The 18633-nt window shown below is 45.8% G+C and overlaps 3 protein-coding genes across 4 annotated transcripts; 2 read left to right on the forward strand and 1 right to left on the reverse strand.

Moving 5' to 3' along the window:
- The first annotated feature begins 925 nt into the window (after positions 1-925).
- Positions 926-9562, forward strand: LOC119355533 (ATP-dependent DNA helicase Q-like 5). Of its 2 annotated transcripts, XM_037622353.1 has the most exons (21): positions 926-1976; positions 2048-2167; positions 2254-2307; positions 2586-2698; positions 3516-3728; positions 3822-3900; positions 4003-4056; positions 4132-4206; positions 4291-4344; positions 4489-4533; positions 4609-4703; positions 4783-4909; positions 5843-5941; positions 6177-6232; positions 6319-6421; positions 7865-7993; positions 8198-8376; positions 8479-8503; positions 8591-8706; positions 8931-9130; positions 9220-9562. In XM_037622353.1, exons 1-20 carry the CDS (start codon positions 999-1001, stop codon positions 9013-9015), a joined length of 2799 nt encoding a protein of 932 aa, XP_037478250.1. In that variant the 5' UTR covers positions 926-998; the 3' UTR covers positions 9016-9130; positions 9220-9562. The 2 variants fall into 2 exon arrangements, with proteins under 2 accessions (XP_037478250.1, XP_037478249.1); XM_037622352.1 differs by having other exon boundaries at positions 4132-4344.
- Positions 9563-11047: 1485 nt separating this feature from the next.
- LOC119355536 (uncharacterized membrane protein YuiD-like) lies at positions 11048-15748 on the forward strand. The gene is made up of 5 exons (XM_037622355.1): positions 11048-11392; positions 13123-13279; positions 13613-13663; positions 14867-14959; positions 15380-15748. Exons 1-5 carry the CDS (start codon positions 11307-11309, stop codon positions 15449-15451), a joined length of 459 nt encoding a protein of 152 aa, XP_037478252.1. The 5' UTR covers positions 11048-11306; the 3' UTR covers positions 15452-15748.
- Positions 15749-15842: 94 nt separating this feature from the next.
- On the reverse strand, positions 15843-18211 carry LOC119355534 (malate synthase). The gene is made up of 4 exons (XM_037622354.1): positions 17696-18211; positions 17272-17600; positions 16844-17174; positions 15843-16743 (listed from the first exon to the last, which is right to left on the reverse strand). Exons 1-4 carry the CDS (start codon positions 18071-18073, stop codon positions 16090-16092), a joined length of 1692 nt encoding a protein of 563 aa, XP_037478251.1. The 5' UTR covers positions 18074-18211; the 3' UTR covers positions 15843-16089.
- Between the last annotated feature and the right edge of the window lie 422 nt (positions 18212-18633).

The raw sequence follows: 18633 nt of genomic DNA on the forward strand, positions 1-18633 counted from the left end.
TGCTCCGGGCTTGTGCAGGGAACACAGAAAGCCTCCCCTTGTCAGAGGCGCGCGAAGGACAGGGAGGGCGGGCTCCGGCACCGAGTAGCCCGCAGCTCGGAGGCACGCGCGACAGGGGCATTTGGGTGCTGGTTATCTTGGCAAGTTGGAGGGATAGGAGGTCGGCGGCGCTGCCGGCGACGAGAAACTGGTGGCTGGGGCACGGGGGCAGGTGAGGGAGATGGGGAACGAGCTTCTCTGTGTCCTGTACCTGTCAATCGGGAGGCAGCATGGCAGGGCGAAATTTGGAAAGGATGAGTAGGAGGTCACCATGGAGCAACGTGCCGCCGGCGGAGATGGAGCAGAGCGCCCCGTTGATGTATGTAGTCGCCGCCGTCGTCTCTTATCCATGCACCGTGAGTGGTCAATGGGGCGGGGGCAAGGGCAATCTCGGGTTTATCCGTGGGCAGTGGCAAATCTTTCAAGTCCCAAGTAAGGAATGGCAAAAAAGCAATTACAAGATAAGGAGTGGCAAATCGTCAAACTCCAAAGTAAATCGTGACAAGAAATCAAATGCCCCTTCTTTGTCGATCCGCCATTGTCGGCGTTCGTTTCTCTTGTATTTTCTCTTTCTTTTCTTTTGGGCGTGACTGTGCTGCCTACGCCCCAGCATCTATCGTTGAATATCTCGGTTGGTTGCTTTGTATACAAAGCGGGGGAAACCCTTTTTCGGCAATATGTCCGCACGCATTTGTAGATATTTGGAAGGCGGAATTTGCGAGTTGTGGTTGTAGATGCTCCAACCGTGTTGAGAATCACCGAAATTAATCCCCAAAAAAAAGACTCACCGAAATTCACAAACCGAGATCTCGGTTTGTACAGAACGCGCTGCTGTGCTGGCCTTGCTACTTTTCCAAACCGGTGCTTGGCGGGAAATCTCCTCAAATCTCCCTCCAATTCCTCAACTCCGTCTTCCACCCCCAACCCACCGCCCCGCACCGACAATTCCGTCACCAGCGATGTACTCTTCGCTCCACGCCGCCGACTCCGACTCCGACGACTCCCTCCTCTCCGACGTATCCGCCTCCCCGACTCGCCGGTGCTCACCATCACCTCGCCCGGCACCGCCCAAGCACCGTCCCACGCCAGATCCCACATCAAAACCCAAACGCAAGCCCAAACCCAAGCCCAAGCCCGTACCCTGTTCTACCTCCGCCCCCGTCTCCGCCTCCGCCTCCGCCTCCGCGCCTCCGATTCGCGCCGCCGCCCTCTCCGACCCGCACGGCCTCGCGGCGCGCATCGCCCCGGGGTCAGCGCTCACCTCCAACGCCAGCACAGTCTCCTTCTCCTCCTTCCGCCGCCTCGTCCAGTCTCGCAACCTCTCATTCGAACCAGCCGCCGCATTCACGAACCCCGCCCCCGCGCCCGAGCTCGAGCCTGAGCCTGAGCCCGAGCCCGCGGAGATACCAAGCGCCGAGCCGTCCCCGTCCCCGGCAGCCACCCACCCGCCGCCGCAGCTCAGGCCCAAGCGGGTGCATCCCAACTCGGTTTCGGAGGTCCCTGCGGCCGCGGTTGAGCAGCCGAAGCGACCGAGAGGGGACCCCGCCGGCAACTTCGTTCGGCTCAACATCAATGGGTACGGCCGGAAGAAGTCGTTCAAGTCGCAGGCCAGGCGCCCGACGAAATACCGCTCCTGGAAGCGGCAGCAGCCCGGCGGTGGAAAGCCCCGGGCAGGTGCCGACGAGGAAGGGGATTTCGTAGCGGAGGCGCTCCTCGAGCGGGAGAAGAATGCGGCGGCAGGTGATGACGGTGTTCTCAAGATTGTCGAGGTAGCCAGAGAGGACCCGTCCGAGCAGAATCTCGAGAGCTTGCTCAGGAAGGTGTTTGGTTATGATTCGTTCCGCGAGGGTCAGCTTGAGGCCATCCAGAATGTTGTTGCAGGGGAGTCGACGGTGCTTGTGCTGCCCACCGGCGCGGGCAAGTCACTGTGCTATCAGGTTTGCAGCCAAATTTGAGTTATTGGTTTGTTACAGGCCAGTTCTGACATGATCTTGATGCTAATTTTCAGTTGCCTGCTATGATTTTGCCTGGATTAACACTGGTGGTGAGCCCATTGCTTTCCTTGATGGTTGATCAATTGAGGAAGCTCCCTGCATTTCTCCCAGGAGGCCTTCTTGCGAGTAGTCAGGTAAATGCAAAATTTTATATGCTTGCTGCTAGTCCTACTCATCATTTGTTTTTTAATATAAGTGTTATACTGTTTTATTCGTTCAGACGAGTGATGAGTTTCATGGAACATTACGGCTGTTGCGTGCAGGGGAAATAAAGGTACAGCTTTCTTAAGCGTCATTTCTGAACAGACCACTCTTGCACCAACAACTCTCTGCTTTGATTTTGCCTTATCTAGAGAATCATCCCTGCATACCTTGCAAATTCTATTTCAACACAATATATTTTGTTGATGTAGTAACAAGAATATGGATTTGAGAAACAACAATTCGTCTTAAATTCGGAATATGAACCCAATTGTCCTCACATGTTTTGCAGTAGTGACGTTAACCTATATTTTGCTTCATTATTCTGAGATAGCTTCCATTGTTTATCAGGTTCTTTTTGTTTCCCCTGAGAGATTCTTGAATGAAGAATTTCTGCAGATATTCAGGGACACACTCCCAATATCTCTTGTGGTCATTGATGAAGCCCATTGCATTTCTGAATGGTGAGTTTATATTTCATCTTAGTTCAGCTGAGAACACTAGATACTTGTTTACAGTACCGAGAAAGGTTTCCGCCCTGCTTTATATATAAAGCGGAGCGAAAGCCTTTTCCGGTATATATAAAGCAACGATCACCAACAGCCCGATACAAACTCACGCCACCACAACAAACGCACACACCCAAGGCAGGATAAACAGGCGCTGAGCGCAGCAACACCACCCCTATCTACTTGTTTACAGTTGGCACTGTGATCTATCTTCATAGTTGATTTCCTGGATACAAAAATAAGAAGCTGAAATAGGTGATCTAGGATGGTACCAGTTACTGGTTTTAAATTGGTCAAATAAGTGGCCAGTCACAGTTACCAGCTATGCGAATACAGCTGAGCAAGATAACAACAACTCTATTTTAGACACACATCATTGACTAGGTAAGAAATGCTCAACAAAATTTGAATCACATAATCAGATGGGGGGCACCGATGCACCGAGAAGAAAGCTATCATCTATCTTGGACTTCATTGATATGATTAATGTTGTTATCTTAATATTAATGCTTCCTTTAGCTTTCATATAAGCAAATGCTAAATTGCTAACAACTATTTACTTTTGATTTTAAATTAGCTCTGCTATTAGACTGCATGATGATATTTTTTCTGCTCTACCACTCTTTATCCATGCTTGCGTTTACTTTTTGTGATACATTCAGTTAGTTTCATTGCTTTGTTTTCGTACTCTATTATGTACTTGCTGTTCATTTTGTAGTGTTAGTGCATCTAAGTTCATGATGTAATCTTTCATTTCTTCCCAAATGGACAGGTCTCATAATTTTAGACCTTCGTATCTAAGGCTTCGAGCATCACTACTTCGGAGAAAGCTTAATATTCAATGTATTCTTGCAATGACTGCAACTGCAACAACTCAAACCTTGCAGGAGATAGTTAATGCCTTAGAAATTCCATCTGGTAATCTCATCCAGACATCTCAAATTAGGGAAAATCTAAAGCTGTCTATCAGCATGAGTAATAACAGGTAGTTTACTCATCCTCATTACCAGAGTCTATTTAATATGGTATATATTTGAAATAAGGCGAATGAGATATGACACATTATATTGTGTCACAGGCTGAAGGATTTAATGTTGCTATTAAAGTCTTCCCCTTTTGTCAATATGAGAAGTATTATTGTCTATTGCAAATTTCAGGTTAAACTTTCTCAACCTAAAGATGGTTAACACACCTGTCCAGCTGTTATTTGATACAATTCAATACTGCATATATAACCTTTTTCGTGTTATCTTGAACAGACAGAAACGGATTATGTTTGTAAGCACTTGTGTGATAACAACATTAATGCCAAGGTTGGCATTCCATCTTTAGCTTGTTATGAGTTAGCTGCGCATACTTTTTATCTATGACATCTTCTATTTTTATAGAGCTACCATAGTGGACTTTTGATGAAAAAGAGGAGCCGGGTACAGGAGCTGTTCTGCTCTAACAAAATAAGAGTGGTATATGCTTCCTCGGTATTTCTATTTTATAAGTTGTATTACGTAGGCCAGGTGTCTAACTTTGTTTTTTCCGCCTTGAGGAAGGTTGTTGCAACTGTGGCGTTTGGCATGGGTCTTGATAAGAGTGATGTCGAAGGGGTATGAAATATATCCACATAATTATTCAAAATTACATCTGAAAACAAGAAATATTTCAGTGTTCTTTCAAATGCTCAGCTCATAACTAAAGTAAAATAGTAATTTGCTGCTAACTTGGACTGACACAAGCATTCTTTCCTTTAGGTGATCCACTATAGGTTGCCAGAAAGCCTTGAAGAGTACATACAGGTAAGAACTTCATGATGTGATATACACTTATCCATTCTACTCTCTCTTCTAGAACGTATGGACATGCTCTTTCAGGAAACTGGACGTGCTGGAAGGGATGGACGGTTATCACACTGTCACCTTCTTTTTGATTCAACGACATTCTATAAGATTCGCAGTCTTTCACACAGGTGAATTAATTTTCTAAGTTATTTGTTCTCTCATCTGTATATTTCCTGTGAAATGACTCTAAGAAACCCCTTTCGGCAGCGATGGCATTGATGAATATGCAATGAGCAAATTTCTTAACCAGATATTCTCCTCTGGCAACACGATGGGGTGCATCTGTTCCTTCCCTAAAGAGTCTACTTCACGCAAGTTTGATATAAAAGAAGAGGTTTGTGCCTGTCCCATCAGCCCATGTAGTTTGTTTTCTCATTCACACATTTACCAGTGCTTAGAAAGAGTCCCCTCACAACCTTACATTATATCGAGTTAATTTGATACATTTCGGCACTTGACAGACATACCATGGAGGTTAGTGGTTGTTTGATGTCACATACAAATTTAACTATTTCCATTATAATAAATTGGATTTGCTATCTTAAATGACGGTTTTATATCTGTATTTTAGAGATGCTATCTAGCATTCATATCAAAACATCATAAACAATATTTCTTGGTCTTCTGTCTCAAGAAAATCTCATTGTTTAATCTAGGGACTAGAGCAGTTGTTCCCAAGAACAAACCAGGATCATCATTCTAAACCTTTTCTCTGAAGCAAGTAGTACCTCTGTGATATTTTCATGTCGCCTGGACATTGGCATGGTCTCTAATACACTTGTTTGACCATTACATGTTTGAACTGTACGGTACAATGAACTAGGAAGAAAATATAAAAAAGTAATGATATAAACTACTTTTGAGAACTAGCCATGACAAGGGTGCATGGAAGCTTGCTATCCATGTGCCAGAACCACGAGTTGGCCTACCCCAACTTGTTTGGGACTAAAGTCTCTGTTGTTGTTGTTGTTACTTTTGACAAATCTACTGTTTTTTTCCTGCTAGAGTTGTTTTGACCTAAATTTATCTACATAAAAACCAATTGTTGCTAGTTATATGGAGTTATGTAGAGGTGCCGTTTCCTTCTAACTTTTGAACAGTAGTGACAGGATTTATTTGAAAATTTCCTTTTTCCCTAGGAATAACTTCATTTGCTTTGCTTTTAAATTTCCTGTAAGCATTTTGGTTACTTTTTGAATAATCTGAATTGTTGGATGATCCAGCTAATCTTCAGATGAGATGATCTCCTTACAATTTCTCACTGCAGGTGCTTTTAACAGTCCTCACACAGCTGGAAATTGGTGAGGAGCAGTATCTCCATTTACTTCCTCAGTTCAGTGTTACCTGCACGCTGTATTTTCACAAGGTATATTCTTATCCAGTGATCTGAGGTTTGCACCATTTGAACCAAATTTTTTTGTACTGTGCTCAGCTGAGGACCATGGTATGTGTCCAGTAATCAATGGTTAATCCACAGTTGTTGACAGCATTGTGACCTTCGCACATGATTACCATGCACATCCCATGTTCATTGTTCTTTTCATAAGATACTATGCTCTTTTTTTTAACTTCTCTTGATTCGCTGAATTGTATTGCTGCAGACATCACCGCAACTGCTTGCTGACAAGGATATACTACTTAGATCAATTCTAAATAAGTAAATGTTCCCTCTACTTCTGTTTTGAAGTGCTATTCTGAACTAGCTGTACCTCTCTAAGATTCTGATTCTGTATGGAAAAGCAGGTCTGAAATGAAGGATGGCAGTTATGTCTTCGAAGTACCAAGAGTAGCTAATGATATGAGGATCACAATGAATGAAGTGTTTGATCGTTTGCAAAAGCTAAAGGTTTGCCTGAACAAACCGTCATTTTTTCCAGTTAGAGTGGTGTTTTCGAGGTGTCCATGAATTCCATGGTTATCATTTACTCCCACCGTTCATAATATAAGATGTTATTACATCCAATATGTGAGTATATTGGATGTAATAACGTCTTATATTATGGGACAGAGTATTTATGTTCAAATATGTGTCACTAAGCTTATCAAACAGCAAAACTGGAATTGTTTTTGAGCTGATTTCAGAATCTCACACTTAATTTCGTATTTCTTTTAGTTGAATCACTGGTTATATTTTGTTTGCTGCACATAAGGATTTAATTTCAAATACGTAGTGGGTAACCAGCTGGATGCTTCGATCTTTGTTCCTTTGTTTCCTGTAACTTTTTTCTTGAACACATATCAAAATGCTTGTTCTTGTCATTAAGAAGAGGATGGCCATGAAAATCAAACCAAAACAAAAACCTAAGCAAAACACAATATGACAAAGAAAAGAGAAACCAACTAAGATAGGTCAGGTTAGGCCAAAACTGAGACAACAGCTGATTCGACCTTTCTAACTTCGTTTTCTGTATTAGTTGCATTTTGGTACCTAACTCCCCCCATATTTCAAGAAGATTAATAGCTGGCCGTATTGTACCTAGGTATGGACAGTGTACTTAGTATAGTACCTAGCATCTGTAGCAACTGAGTAGTAACTAACAGTTGCTATGCCCCCATGATTATGTTGCTACAGAAACCATGTCTGGCCTCAAGATGCGACCCAATAGAAGCAGTAGGACAGATGTACCGTTTATTTTGTTTTGCTTCCTTTTTTGTTTTTGGTTTGCTTTTGCTTGGTTTTGTTGGCTGTACGAATGGTGGAATTTCAATGTTTTTTTTCTTCTAATGCAAAACGATGTGCGTTTAGGTGCGTATTTGAGAGAAAAAATATCGCTATGGAAACATATATGTTACACCCTCTGTTTCTAAATATAAGACGCCCAATTGGTTCAAGTTAAACTGCCAAAACGTCTTATATTTAGGAGCAAGGTAGTAGATCATTTCAGCCCTGCTATGGATTGCAGTAATTTGCCACCAATAGTCATTGACTGTATTTGCTTTAGCTAATTGCTATACACACACTATTGCTACAGAAAATGGGCACACTTGATATAGCCTAGTTTTTCTGTTATGTATATCATGTTACTTATGATCACACTTCCATGTCCTAGCAAATATTTTCATTATCAGTTGTGCTGTGGCACTTGTTGCTTATCGCTGTTCTAGTGTAAGATCTTTTGGTCATGTAGTTACAGGCTTATGGCCTGGTATAGCTCGAGGTGACTTGCTAAAATACTGTGTTTTTGGAATGATATCATCGTCTGTTCTCTATTGTCTTTATCCTGTTGCACCGCTTCTATGTTATGCTCCTTATGTTATGTAACATTTAATTATGTCTTCTGTAAATCAGTTTTCAGGAGAACTATCTTATGAATTGAAAGACCCAGCCTACTGTTATATGATCTTAAAAAGGCCAGATGACTTGAACACTCTTTCAGCAAATCTCACAAAATGGCTTTCTGAAGTAGAAAACTCAAAGGTGGTAAACAGTTTCTTAAGCCCTTCTAAATAAGTATATCTTGTCATACAATATTGTCCTTCAAATTGTAGCTGCAGATCATCAGTATGTACATAGTACTATTTGTTAGAGGTAGTAAATTATGTACTCAATAGGCTTTTATCAATGGTAGTTTCGTCTCAGTTATTCATATTAACCGATTGCTGATGCTTGCTGTTTAAACAGATCAGGAAACTAGATGCTATGTTTGCTCTGGCGGACTTTGCTGTCAAAGGCTGTAAAAAGACAGATGGCTGTTCTGGTTCTGAGCACACCCCGTGCATCCAGAAGAGGATTATACACTACTTCAGCAAAAAGGATGGCACGCCAGATGATGATTACTGTACTCCCCTCCGCAAGAGCAGGTTTGCGTGCTCTCTTCCCGCAGAACTCACCAGAGCATTTGCTTCTTACGCTGTTCCGTGCTAAGTTTTATCTGACGGAACATTTGATTTTGCTTCCTGCAGCACGTTCTTGCAATCCGATATAAAGGTAAGAACTAACACCATGATACATTTTCCACTGTGATTGGTAATGATGCTACAGGCCCGCCTGACAATTTCTTAACTGCGCTGCCAGGTATTCCTCCAGAGCAATTCGTTTGCCAAATTCACCCCGAGGGCCGTCGCGAGGATTATGCACGGCATCTCCAGCCCGGCTTTTCCAGCTGCTACCTGGGCCAAAAACCACTTCTGGTCTCTCTCTTTCTCCGGACGCATTTTGTTATACTCCCTTCGTTCCGAATTACTTGTCTTGGATTTGTCTAGATATGGATGTATCTAGACTCATTTTAGTGCTAGATACCTCTGTATCTAGACAAATCCAAGACAAGTAATTCAGAACGGAGGGAGTATATATGTATAGCTTGTCTTTCCACCGATTTAGCTCACGGGCTGAAGTTTTTTTTTTTTCCTGATAGGGAGCGCTATATGGAGGTTGATTTTCCAGTGGTCATAGAAGCCGCCAAAGCAGAGCTGGTTAAATTCGTTGGAAAGGGTGAATAATGCTACAAGCAAGCAATCAGAACCGTCGTCTAAGGTTTTGCCAGGCTGTAGAGTACGTACATACATAAGAATGAAGTTTGAAACCCGGAACCGGATAGAAATTTAACCAGAGAAGGTTCGTGCCCACTCCCATGTACACACTCCAATAGTTGTTATTATTCCGTATGCCCAACGCTGATCGCCGTTGCTTTCATAAATATGCAGAGGCGCTTGGAAAAAAAAAGTGTTTGCAGCAGAGGGGACAGCATCCACGTCGGTGTGAAGTACCTATGCAGGCAAACCACGCGGGCCTTTCAGTCAAGCTGTCTATGTAAAATAGCGGGCCAGCCAGGATCAAGAGGCTTGAGCAGAAACATTGTTGTAAAGGAGATGCGGGACATTTTCTGATTAAAGAAACAAAGAGAAACCAGTGATATACTAGGTCGACAGATTAGAGGGTTAATGTGTTATGCTTATATGTGCTCCCTCCAGTGTCAAAAAACCAGTAAGAATCTGATGTAAAACTAACTTGTAAACTTGTGATTCTAATATTTACTTAGCAGCATCAGCCGAGTCTTGGTCGCTGTTGTTGGAGTTGACTGGCCAACCAATCAGCAGTTGGGTGGCTTCATTACATTTGCCGTTGTCAGCTCCGATCTGAGCATTGGTGGTGGGCAGCTTCATTGCATGCCGTGCCGCCGTCGCATATTCGCATATGCTCCGGGTAGCACGGTGCGGGTCCTGGCAGCGCGCCCCTATCATTCTTGGCGTGAACCGATCCATTCGTTGAACGTGCAGTACGAGCTTGAGGCGGTGCGTCCTGCCGCGTTTGTCCGGTAGATCCACTTCTCAATTGATTGCGTCCTCCCATCACTCCACCGGTGGGAGCGCACGGCTTTGGCTGGAACACCGTGTCCTGTGTAGCGAGATACGAACCATGGGGGCCTAGCCATGGTGTTTATCATGTCGCTTGCAGAGAGAGGCAATCGGTGCATGCAATCAGATTGCAGATTTGCATCTTCCGACACGGCACGGGAGACAAGGCGTGCACACAGCCATATACCCAACACATCCAAATCGAATGCCCCAGCGAACCAACAACCTGTGGTTGGATGGTTAGAGGGAACTGTGATATCCCCAGCCTGCTAGGGTCAAGTCCTGGTGCTCGCATTTATTCCTAGATTATTTCAAGATTTCCGGCGATGCGCATACAGTGAAAGAAAACGTTTTCGTCGACAACGAGGTGACTTCGTAAATTTCAAAATAATATGCGGGCTTAATATTTCAAAGATGCTCATAAAGATAAGATGTGCGTGTGTACGTTTATACGAGTGAGTGTATGCACGTGTATATAGACGCTTGCGTAAAAAAACGAATGCCCCAAACTGAAATCGCGGCAATGTCACGGTATCTGGACAGCCGATGGACCAGCGGCCCCCCACCTCAAGCAACACGTAAGCCGGGTTGCTGTCTTATAATTACGCGAGCTACCAGATTGATGCCGTACTCGAACCACCTCAACACTTGACGGCCGCGTGGCATATTCGCGCGGCTCAAATCTAGCGACCCGAAGCATATTCATCCACGAGTAAGGCCTTTTGGTTTCAAGGAGTTTCATAAAAATTCTAGAGGATATGATTTTTATAGGATTGTTTCCTTTAAAGCTTTTTCGTTTATAAAAATGGATTCCTATTCTTAATTGGTTTTTATCCTTCATATTTTATAGGAAAATAAAAATGAGCCTAAATTCAATGAAAAAATCTCCTTGGTGTCAATCAAATGACATTTTGTTTCCTATTCTTACTCCTAGGATTTGAGATACATGTCATCTCATTTCCTACAAAATTCCTATTCCTACGATAATCCTATCCTATAAATCAAAAGAGGCGTAATTGTTCATTCACCCACTCTATCCATCCTAGCCAGCCGTCCGTAACGGAGGGACCACCACGTCAGGCGGCCGGGCCCGTGCCGTTCCAACAGGGCAACGAACGAGGAACGACTCTCCCGTGTTACGGAATCCAACCCGAAAAGCAATATTCTGTGCTCGCGTCGGTCGATCTCCGTGGGCCGTAACGCCGAAGACTAGTAGAAGGAGGAGTAGCTCGGGCGGCGAGCATCCACGCACGCACGCAGAATTTACCAAAGCACACAGAAGGAGAACGAGAGGGAGAGGGGAAAAGCCGACGGCAGAAGGAACGCGAAGCCATCCCCTCCCGTTGCTTCCTCGCGCCGAACTCGAATCCTCCCCCTCGCGCCGTGCCAGAGGGCTCCGCCGGAGATCGATCGAGGGGACGCGGCCCGAGCCGGAGATGGTCGCCGCCGTGGTGAACTACCCGCTCGTCGCGGGGCTCCTCGCCTTCGCGGTCGCGCAGTCCGCCAAGTTCTTCACCACCTGGTGAGCTAGTTGCCTCCCCTCAACTCCCCTCCCCTCCCCCGCCCCGCGTTACAGTTCTCGCTGATGGTTTGGCTCCGCTCCTCGGGCTGCTGCTTGTGTGAGCATTGCTGAGCCGGTGGCAGCGCGTGTGATTTCGGTGGTCGCGAGTTCGTAGCTTATCTGCTTAGCGCGAAGGTGAACGGAGATTTGGATTTGAGACCTGCTAGGAATGAGATTTGACTAATTTTATTTAGGCTGTTTTTTTTCCTTCATTAATAATTCGGCGGATCAGTTGCGTACATAGGCTGTGGATCCTCGCGAAGCTTAGCGAGATCTTCCTCTTATTTTTGCGTTTCGCTTCGCTGTGGTAGTATGATCTGCGTCGACTGCTTCTGAAACCAGCTATTCATGAACCACTAGCAGAGTACTTTGTCAACGAGGCAAACGGAAATGCCAGATATGCCACGTGGTGTGGGAGTTGGACGAATGCTTACAGTTACCCAACTAGGACAAAAAACGTGCCAGAAGTTTGTGTACTTGCTCGGTATGTTTTCGTCTGGAAGCAGTGGATCACATTAGTCATGAGGTTTTAGCTATTAATCCGAGAGCATTTTAGGGTCATTCGGATGGTTTGGTGAGGCACTTAGAGGCCTGTTTTTTCCACATGCATTCTGGTTCTACTGCCAGATTAGGGTTGTATTTGTGATTTCTGAAGCAAATTACCTGTGTTTCCTTATTTTGGTTCTAATGCCACTTAGATGTTTAATCTACTTTGTGATGATCCTTCCCATAAGAGTTATGTATGTTCGCTGCAAAGCGTGGCTTTGTTTTTGAACTTTAAAGAGTGTCTATTGGCAAAGTAAGTGACAAAATTAACTCTCGATTTCCTGATAATTTAAGCAAAATTGTTGGTACTAAACTATGGACACGAAGCCCTACCCTCAGTGGCAGTGCTAGATCTGTGACCCTGTTTTTTATGAATATTTTTTAAGAGGATTGTAGACAATTTGTGATGTCAGTTTTTTTAAGAAAAGGGGTTGCCCCCTGCCCCATTTTTATTTAAAATGATGTGATGTCAATTTACATCACCAATCGTGTGTAAAGCCACCACAAATTGACCCACACATCCAGAGGGTATCGACTTATAGTAACTGCACATTACCATTTGCTGTCTCATGCAGTATATAATTCAAAATAAGAAAACCAATTGTTTGGGGGCCATTTGAACATGTGCAGACACCTTTATTCGATAAAAACGAGTTTTTATTGACTCAATAACATGCACAAACACCTGAATATGCACCAGGGCAGAAATTTGAGAACACCCCGTGGAAGTTGATCGCTCATGTCTGCCTTGTTATGTACTCCCTCCGTTCCAAGCTGTTGTCGAATCAGCGACAACTAATATGGAACGGAGGGAGGATGATGTGTAGTAGCATGTAAGAGGTGGCTTTCCATTTCTCTAACTGTATATCTATCTTCAAGCTGGTGCCTTGGTATATATGATGTTAGTAGTATGTAAGAGGTGGCCTTCCATTTCCTTAACTGTATAACTATCTTCAAGCTTGATTTGGGATTGGGGCAAGGATTGTGTTTCAAATTGCACTCCTGCAAACCCATATAATTTTTGGAATCAAACTTATTAAAGAAGCATGGGTAAACTGGTAAAAAACATGCTAAAATGTTGCTTATCACTATCCTACTGTATGCATTTGGTGTTCTCTAAATCATTTTTTGGGGTTTTTATGTAGGTATAAAGAGAAGCGTTGGGATGCCAGGCAATTTATAGCTTCTGGAGGGATGCCATCATCACATTCAGCCACAGTGACAGCACTTGCAGTGTCTGTTGGTATCCAAGAAGGCTTTCGTAGTGCTACATTTGCAACTTCAGTGATACTTGCATGTGTGGTGAGTACACGCTTGAGATTCTTTATTATGTACTCATATATTATAAGCAGATGATCTTAAGACTTGACTACTTCTATTGCATTAATATCCTAATATAGAGGATACTATCAGAGTATTTGCATTCATTTGTTTGCTTTCGTCTTCTCTCTTCTGATTTCATGCGATACTTTGCACATTGCTTTTGAAATTTGCTGCTGTATGTTGCGAAGCTATTGCTTAACAGCACTTTCCTGGCAGCATTCATAGTTCACAGCCTCTAAACAGTGATATATAATAATGATGCACTTCGACATGAAAGACATGTATGCCTAAAACCTTTGGGTTTTTTTGTAGGTGATGCATGATGCTTTTGGTGTTCGGTTGCATGCTGGAAAACAGGCAGAGGTTTGTCAGTCTCATCCTAAAAGGTCTTGGGACTTGTGGTGAAATAGCATTATGCACTAGCATGGGAGGCTGCCTAGTGGCTGTCCTGATTATAAGCTAATAAGCATATGTTTTCTATCTATAACTAGCATACAGTCTTTTCACATAGGACTGCTGTTTGATTTCTATTATCTCACTTGAGGTTTATCAATTGAATCACAATTGCACATATACTTACATTCATTAGATTGCATTAGACTTTTTCAGTTTGCTGTACTCAAATCAAGGATACACAGTGATTTGCTAGGTTTTCATAATGCTGGAAACAACACTTAAAAGACCTGTATGTAAAAATTACAGCTAAATGGTTATCTGAGATTGAGATTGTTCTGTTGTTATGCATGTTCAATGTGCAGTAAGTTACGCATGCAGTATGAGGAGCATGCATAAGTGCATAACTAAGGATATGCCCCTGAAATTGGCCACTATCTCTATGTTCGGCTGAATGATATATGCCTTGATTACCTTGAACATTTGATAAACAGTTGATGAGTATCCTTAGACTATATGTTTGGCCTGGACTTGATTAACTACTTTTTCACTAACGTGTGAACAGGAAATTTAGATAATGAAAATTGTATGTTTAGAAATCCCCATTGACATATACTCCCTCAGTTCCTAAATATAAGTCTTTTTAGAGATTCCAATATGGACTACATACGGAGTAAAATGAGTGAATCTACACTCTAAAATATGTCTATATACATCCGTATGTAGTATATATTGAAATCTCTAAATGGACTTATAATATTTAGGAACGGAGGGAGTAATAATAAAGAAAGGACCCTGATAAGTACCGAACGTCAGGTACGAGCACATGGCAACTCCGAACGTTTTCGATGGCAAGTTTAGTTATGCGAGGATGCCAAGGCAACTTTTGTGCTTCAGTTTATGTTTGACAGAAACTTGCCGTGTCACTGGAATTTGCCATCCTTGCGTGACTGGAATTGCCATCGAAAAACGTCAGGGCGGGAGTGCCACACACCTGACTTGTGGCACTTATCATTTGGGTAAAAGAAAAGAAGCATAGAAGTGTGACGTCATTTTCTTGCAAGAGATAATTTTGTCCTGTTTACCCAGTCCTATCATCAGTTATGGTCTTTCAAACTTTGTGTGACACTGAAGCAAGATGGAGACTAATATTGTTGATGCAAATCCTATCAGGTGTTGAACCAAATTGTCTACGAGCTGCCTATAGAGCATCCACTGGCAGAGACAAAGCCATTGCGTGAAATTCTTGGACACACAGTCCCTCAGGTTAGCTCACATGCTTTAGCTTCCATATCTTGATGTTTGTGGTCTTGCAAGTTAAGGAAAATGTGATTGTCGATATATGAAGCAGAAAAGTATAGAAGATTAACTACTAAAAATCCTTTCAAGAGCATCATTTTGTGAGCAAATTCAACGGTTCTCAAATAATTCATATCGAAAGATATTTATTATCTGTAGCATGCTCCAAAGCTGCAATTATTGAACAGTTTCATCATATGATATAGCAAACTTCTTTCAGGAGCAAATACTTAGAATGCAAATGACATCTCATAAGTTAATTGGGACAAATAATTGCTCATCTCGGAAGATTGGCCATTTCTCTTGTCAGATATATTATTTCGATAACAATGATTAGCTGATATGCGTGATATGCTGGATGTAAAAACACTTTTTTTAACATGTCAGGTGGTGGCTGGTTGCATCCTTGGAATCCTCACGGCTGTGATCATGCTCTTAGCTCTGGGGAGTTACACTTAGATTTCGGCAATATTTGATCATCAGATATCACATCGCCGATCTTGTAAAGCATAAAGAAAAAAGCTCATCTTTGATGTAATGTGTGAAAGTGGCCTGTCCATGCTGATGCTACAAAGTCTTAACTGATTTAGATCTGCGCTGTAGGATAGTGGGTCGTAGCTTCAGTTGGTGCTGTATATCTGAGATGTTTGCTGTCGATTAGAACCTTCTCGTGTTGAATGTTTGCTGTACAACTAGCAGTGATATACTGATATGTAGCTTGAGAAGTGATGGTTCTGAATAGTTGATACCACGTCATAAGCTCCACTTTCTGGGTACACAATTATTATGTTTGCCTTTTTTTTGAACTCAATTATTATATTTGCCTTTGATCCAAAGAGTAAGAATATGACACAGAAAATCTAACGCAACTTTTCATAGTAATTCTGCTCTCTCTCTCCCAGATGATTATTGTGTTTAAGCAACACAGCCAACTTAGTAGTACTATGTATTTATTTCTCCGACAAGTATTTTCGGACGGTATGTATTTATTTCTTCGACTATTTTGGGACGGATGGAGTATGTATTTGTGTATGCATGGACGGATGGAGTATGTATTTGTGCATGCATGTGGCAGCGTTCTTAATCTAGATTCCCAGTCAGAGCTTGGATGGCGTCCCTCTGGGATGGTGCACCACGATGAGGCCGTAGGCATCCAGTGTGAGGAAGTCGTCCAGCTCCGGCGCGACGCACTGCCGGATGAAGACCCTGCCAGCCTCCGCGTAGCGCCCCCGGCGGAACCTCTCCGCGCCGACCTCTGCCTGGACCCTCGCCATCTCCTCCTCCACGACGCGCGCGAGCAGCTCCGGCGTGGCTCGGACCGCCACGCCGCCGGCGTCGAGCACCGCGCCATGGCGGAGCCACTGCCAGTTCTGCACGCGGCTGATCTCCGCGGTGGCCGCGTCCTCCATGAGGTTGTACAGCGGCACGGACCCGGACCCGCCCAGCCACGCCGCGAGGTACTGCACGCCGACCCGGGTGTTGAGCCGCAGCCCCTCCACCGTGCGCGTACCCCGCGGCGGCTGGATCAGGTCCTCCTCCGTGATGGCGTCGACGGGTGCCGCCGCGTCGATCTGGTTAGACTTCCCTCCGAGGTGGCCCTCGAAGACCTCCCGGATCGCCGGGATGAGCCCTGGGTGCGCCGCCCACGTGCCGTCGTGCCCCGCGCGCACCTCCCTCAGCTTGTCCCTGCGCACCAGCTCCAGCGCCGCCTCGTTCGCCGCCGCGTCGTCCTTGATCGGAATCTGAGCCGCCTGTCAAATTGAATCAACACACATGCGATTGCTTGCATCGATCACTTGAGGAGCGGAGAATGAGCTGGGGATGAACGAGCGCTTAGTTAGTTATAGTTACCATGCCGCCCATGGCGTGGACGCGGCGGCGGTGGCAGGTGCGGATGAGGAGGTGGGAGTAGGAGCGCATGAAGTGCTGCGCCATGCCGACGAGGGCGCGGTCGGGGAGGAGGCGGTCCGGGTGGGCGCGGAACGTCTTGACGTAGCTGAAGATGTAGTCCCACCGCCCGCAGTTGAGCCCCGCCGAGTGGTCGCGCAGCTCGTGCAGGATCTCGTCCATCTGGAACACCGCCGGCAGCGTCTCCACCAGCACCGTCGCCCTGATGCTCCCACGCTCGATCCCGGCCACCCTCTCCGCCCTCTCGAACACGCCGTTCCATATCCTCGCCTCCCTGCATGCATGTACGCTCGATCACATCAGCATGAAGGACGAGCCATCACGGAATGGAGCTGTAGTGCTGTACCACGTGTCACTGCGCGGTACGGTACCTGGAGTGCTCCATCTTGGGGAGGTAGAAGAAGGGGCCGAATCCGGCGCCCTGGCCGGCGCGGAAGGCGGCGTGGCTGTGGAAGAAGTAGAGCCCGAAGTCCACGAGGCAGCCGATGGCCGGCTCGCCGTCGATGAGCACGTGCGCCTCCGGCAGGTGCCAGCCGCGCGGCCTGACGAACAGCTTCGCGGTGCGCTCGTCGAGCTTGTACACCCGGCCGCCGCGCGCCGCGTCGCGGAAGCTTATGGTGCCGGCCACGGCGTCCCGCAGGTTCACCTGCCCGCGCATCAGGTTCTCCCACGTCGGCGCCAGCGCGTCCTCGAAATCAGCCTACCACGTCCACGTCACGTTTTTCAATTTGGTACATGTACGTACGTTGGGTCCTGGGGCTGCACTTGCACGTACGTACGGCTACGCGCGCTTACCATGAAGACCTTGGCGCCGGAGTTGAGCGCGTTGATGACCATCTTCCTCGGGTCGGCGGGGCCGGTGATCTCCACGGTCCGGTCCGCGATGGCCGGCGGCACGGGCGCGCACGCCCAGTCTCCCTCCCGGACGAACCTGGTGGACGGGTCGAACCGCGGCAGCTCGCCGGCGTCGTAGCGCCGCTGGGCCTCACGCCGGCGCTCCATGGCGTACCTGACGGGGCCGCGGAACTCGCGCTGCAGGCCGGCCACGAAGGCCAGCGCGTCGCGGGTCAGGATGGCCGCGAACTCCGGGTCGTAACGGCCGCGGATGTCCACGCCCTCCGGCGTGTCGTAGGACGGCGCCATCGCCGGGGTGGTGTCGTGCAAACTGGGCATTATGTTTGCGTGAGCAGAGCACTGCGTGTGTAAGCGGGGATGATGGGAGTGTGCAGCTCGAGCTCGACGAGTGGAGCAGATATATACGCGCGGCAGGGGGGCGCCGAGACCAGTTTAAGATTTGAAGTTGTATTCGATGGCGTCATATGTGTGCAACTTGTGTACTCGAAGTGGCTACATCAAGCGTCGTATGTGCATGGATGATGAAGATGAATGACGAAGAACTCCGAACAGAAACGTGGTTGTTACGATAAGGCAGGCACGCTGCGCCGGTGTTTTTGGCTGTAGCCTTGCGCATCAGCGCGCATGGCATCGGGTAGGCGTGGCTTGTTTCTTTGGCGCACCGGGGAGATGGTTTTACCCGTCGCGCGTTGGCCGTTTCTGTTCATGTTCTTATCCATCTGCTCGGTTCGGGTTGAGGCTGGAGGAGGAGGGAGAGCCGTGCCGCCATGGGCCAACTGTGCGGCTACGGTGTTCTTCAAATGTAGTAGGAAAAAAAAATGTAGTAGGAAGATATTGGGAAATGGTAAAAGAACTCTATTGTAGGAAGATCTAACCTT

This window comes from Triticum dicoccoides, chromosome 2A (genome assembly GCF_002162155.2).
Source record: "Triticum dicoccoides isolate Atlit2015 ecotype Zavitan chromosome 2A, WEW_v2.0, whole genome shotgun sequence".
NCBI classification, from domain to species: Eukaryota; Viridiplantae; Streptophyta; class Magnoliopsida; order Poales; family Poaceae; genus Triticum; species Triticum dicoccoides.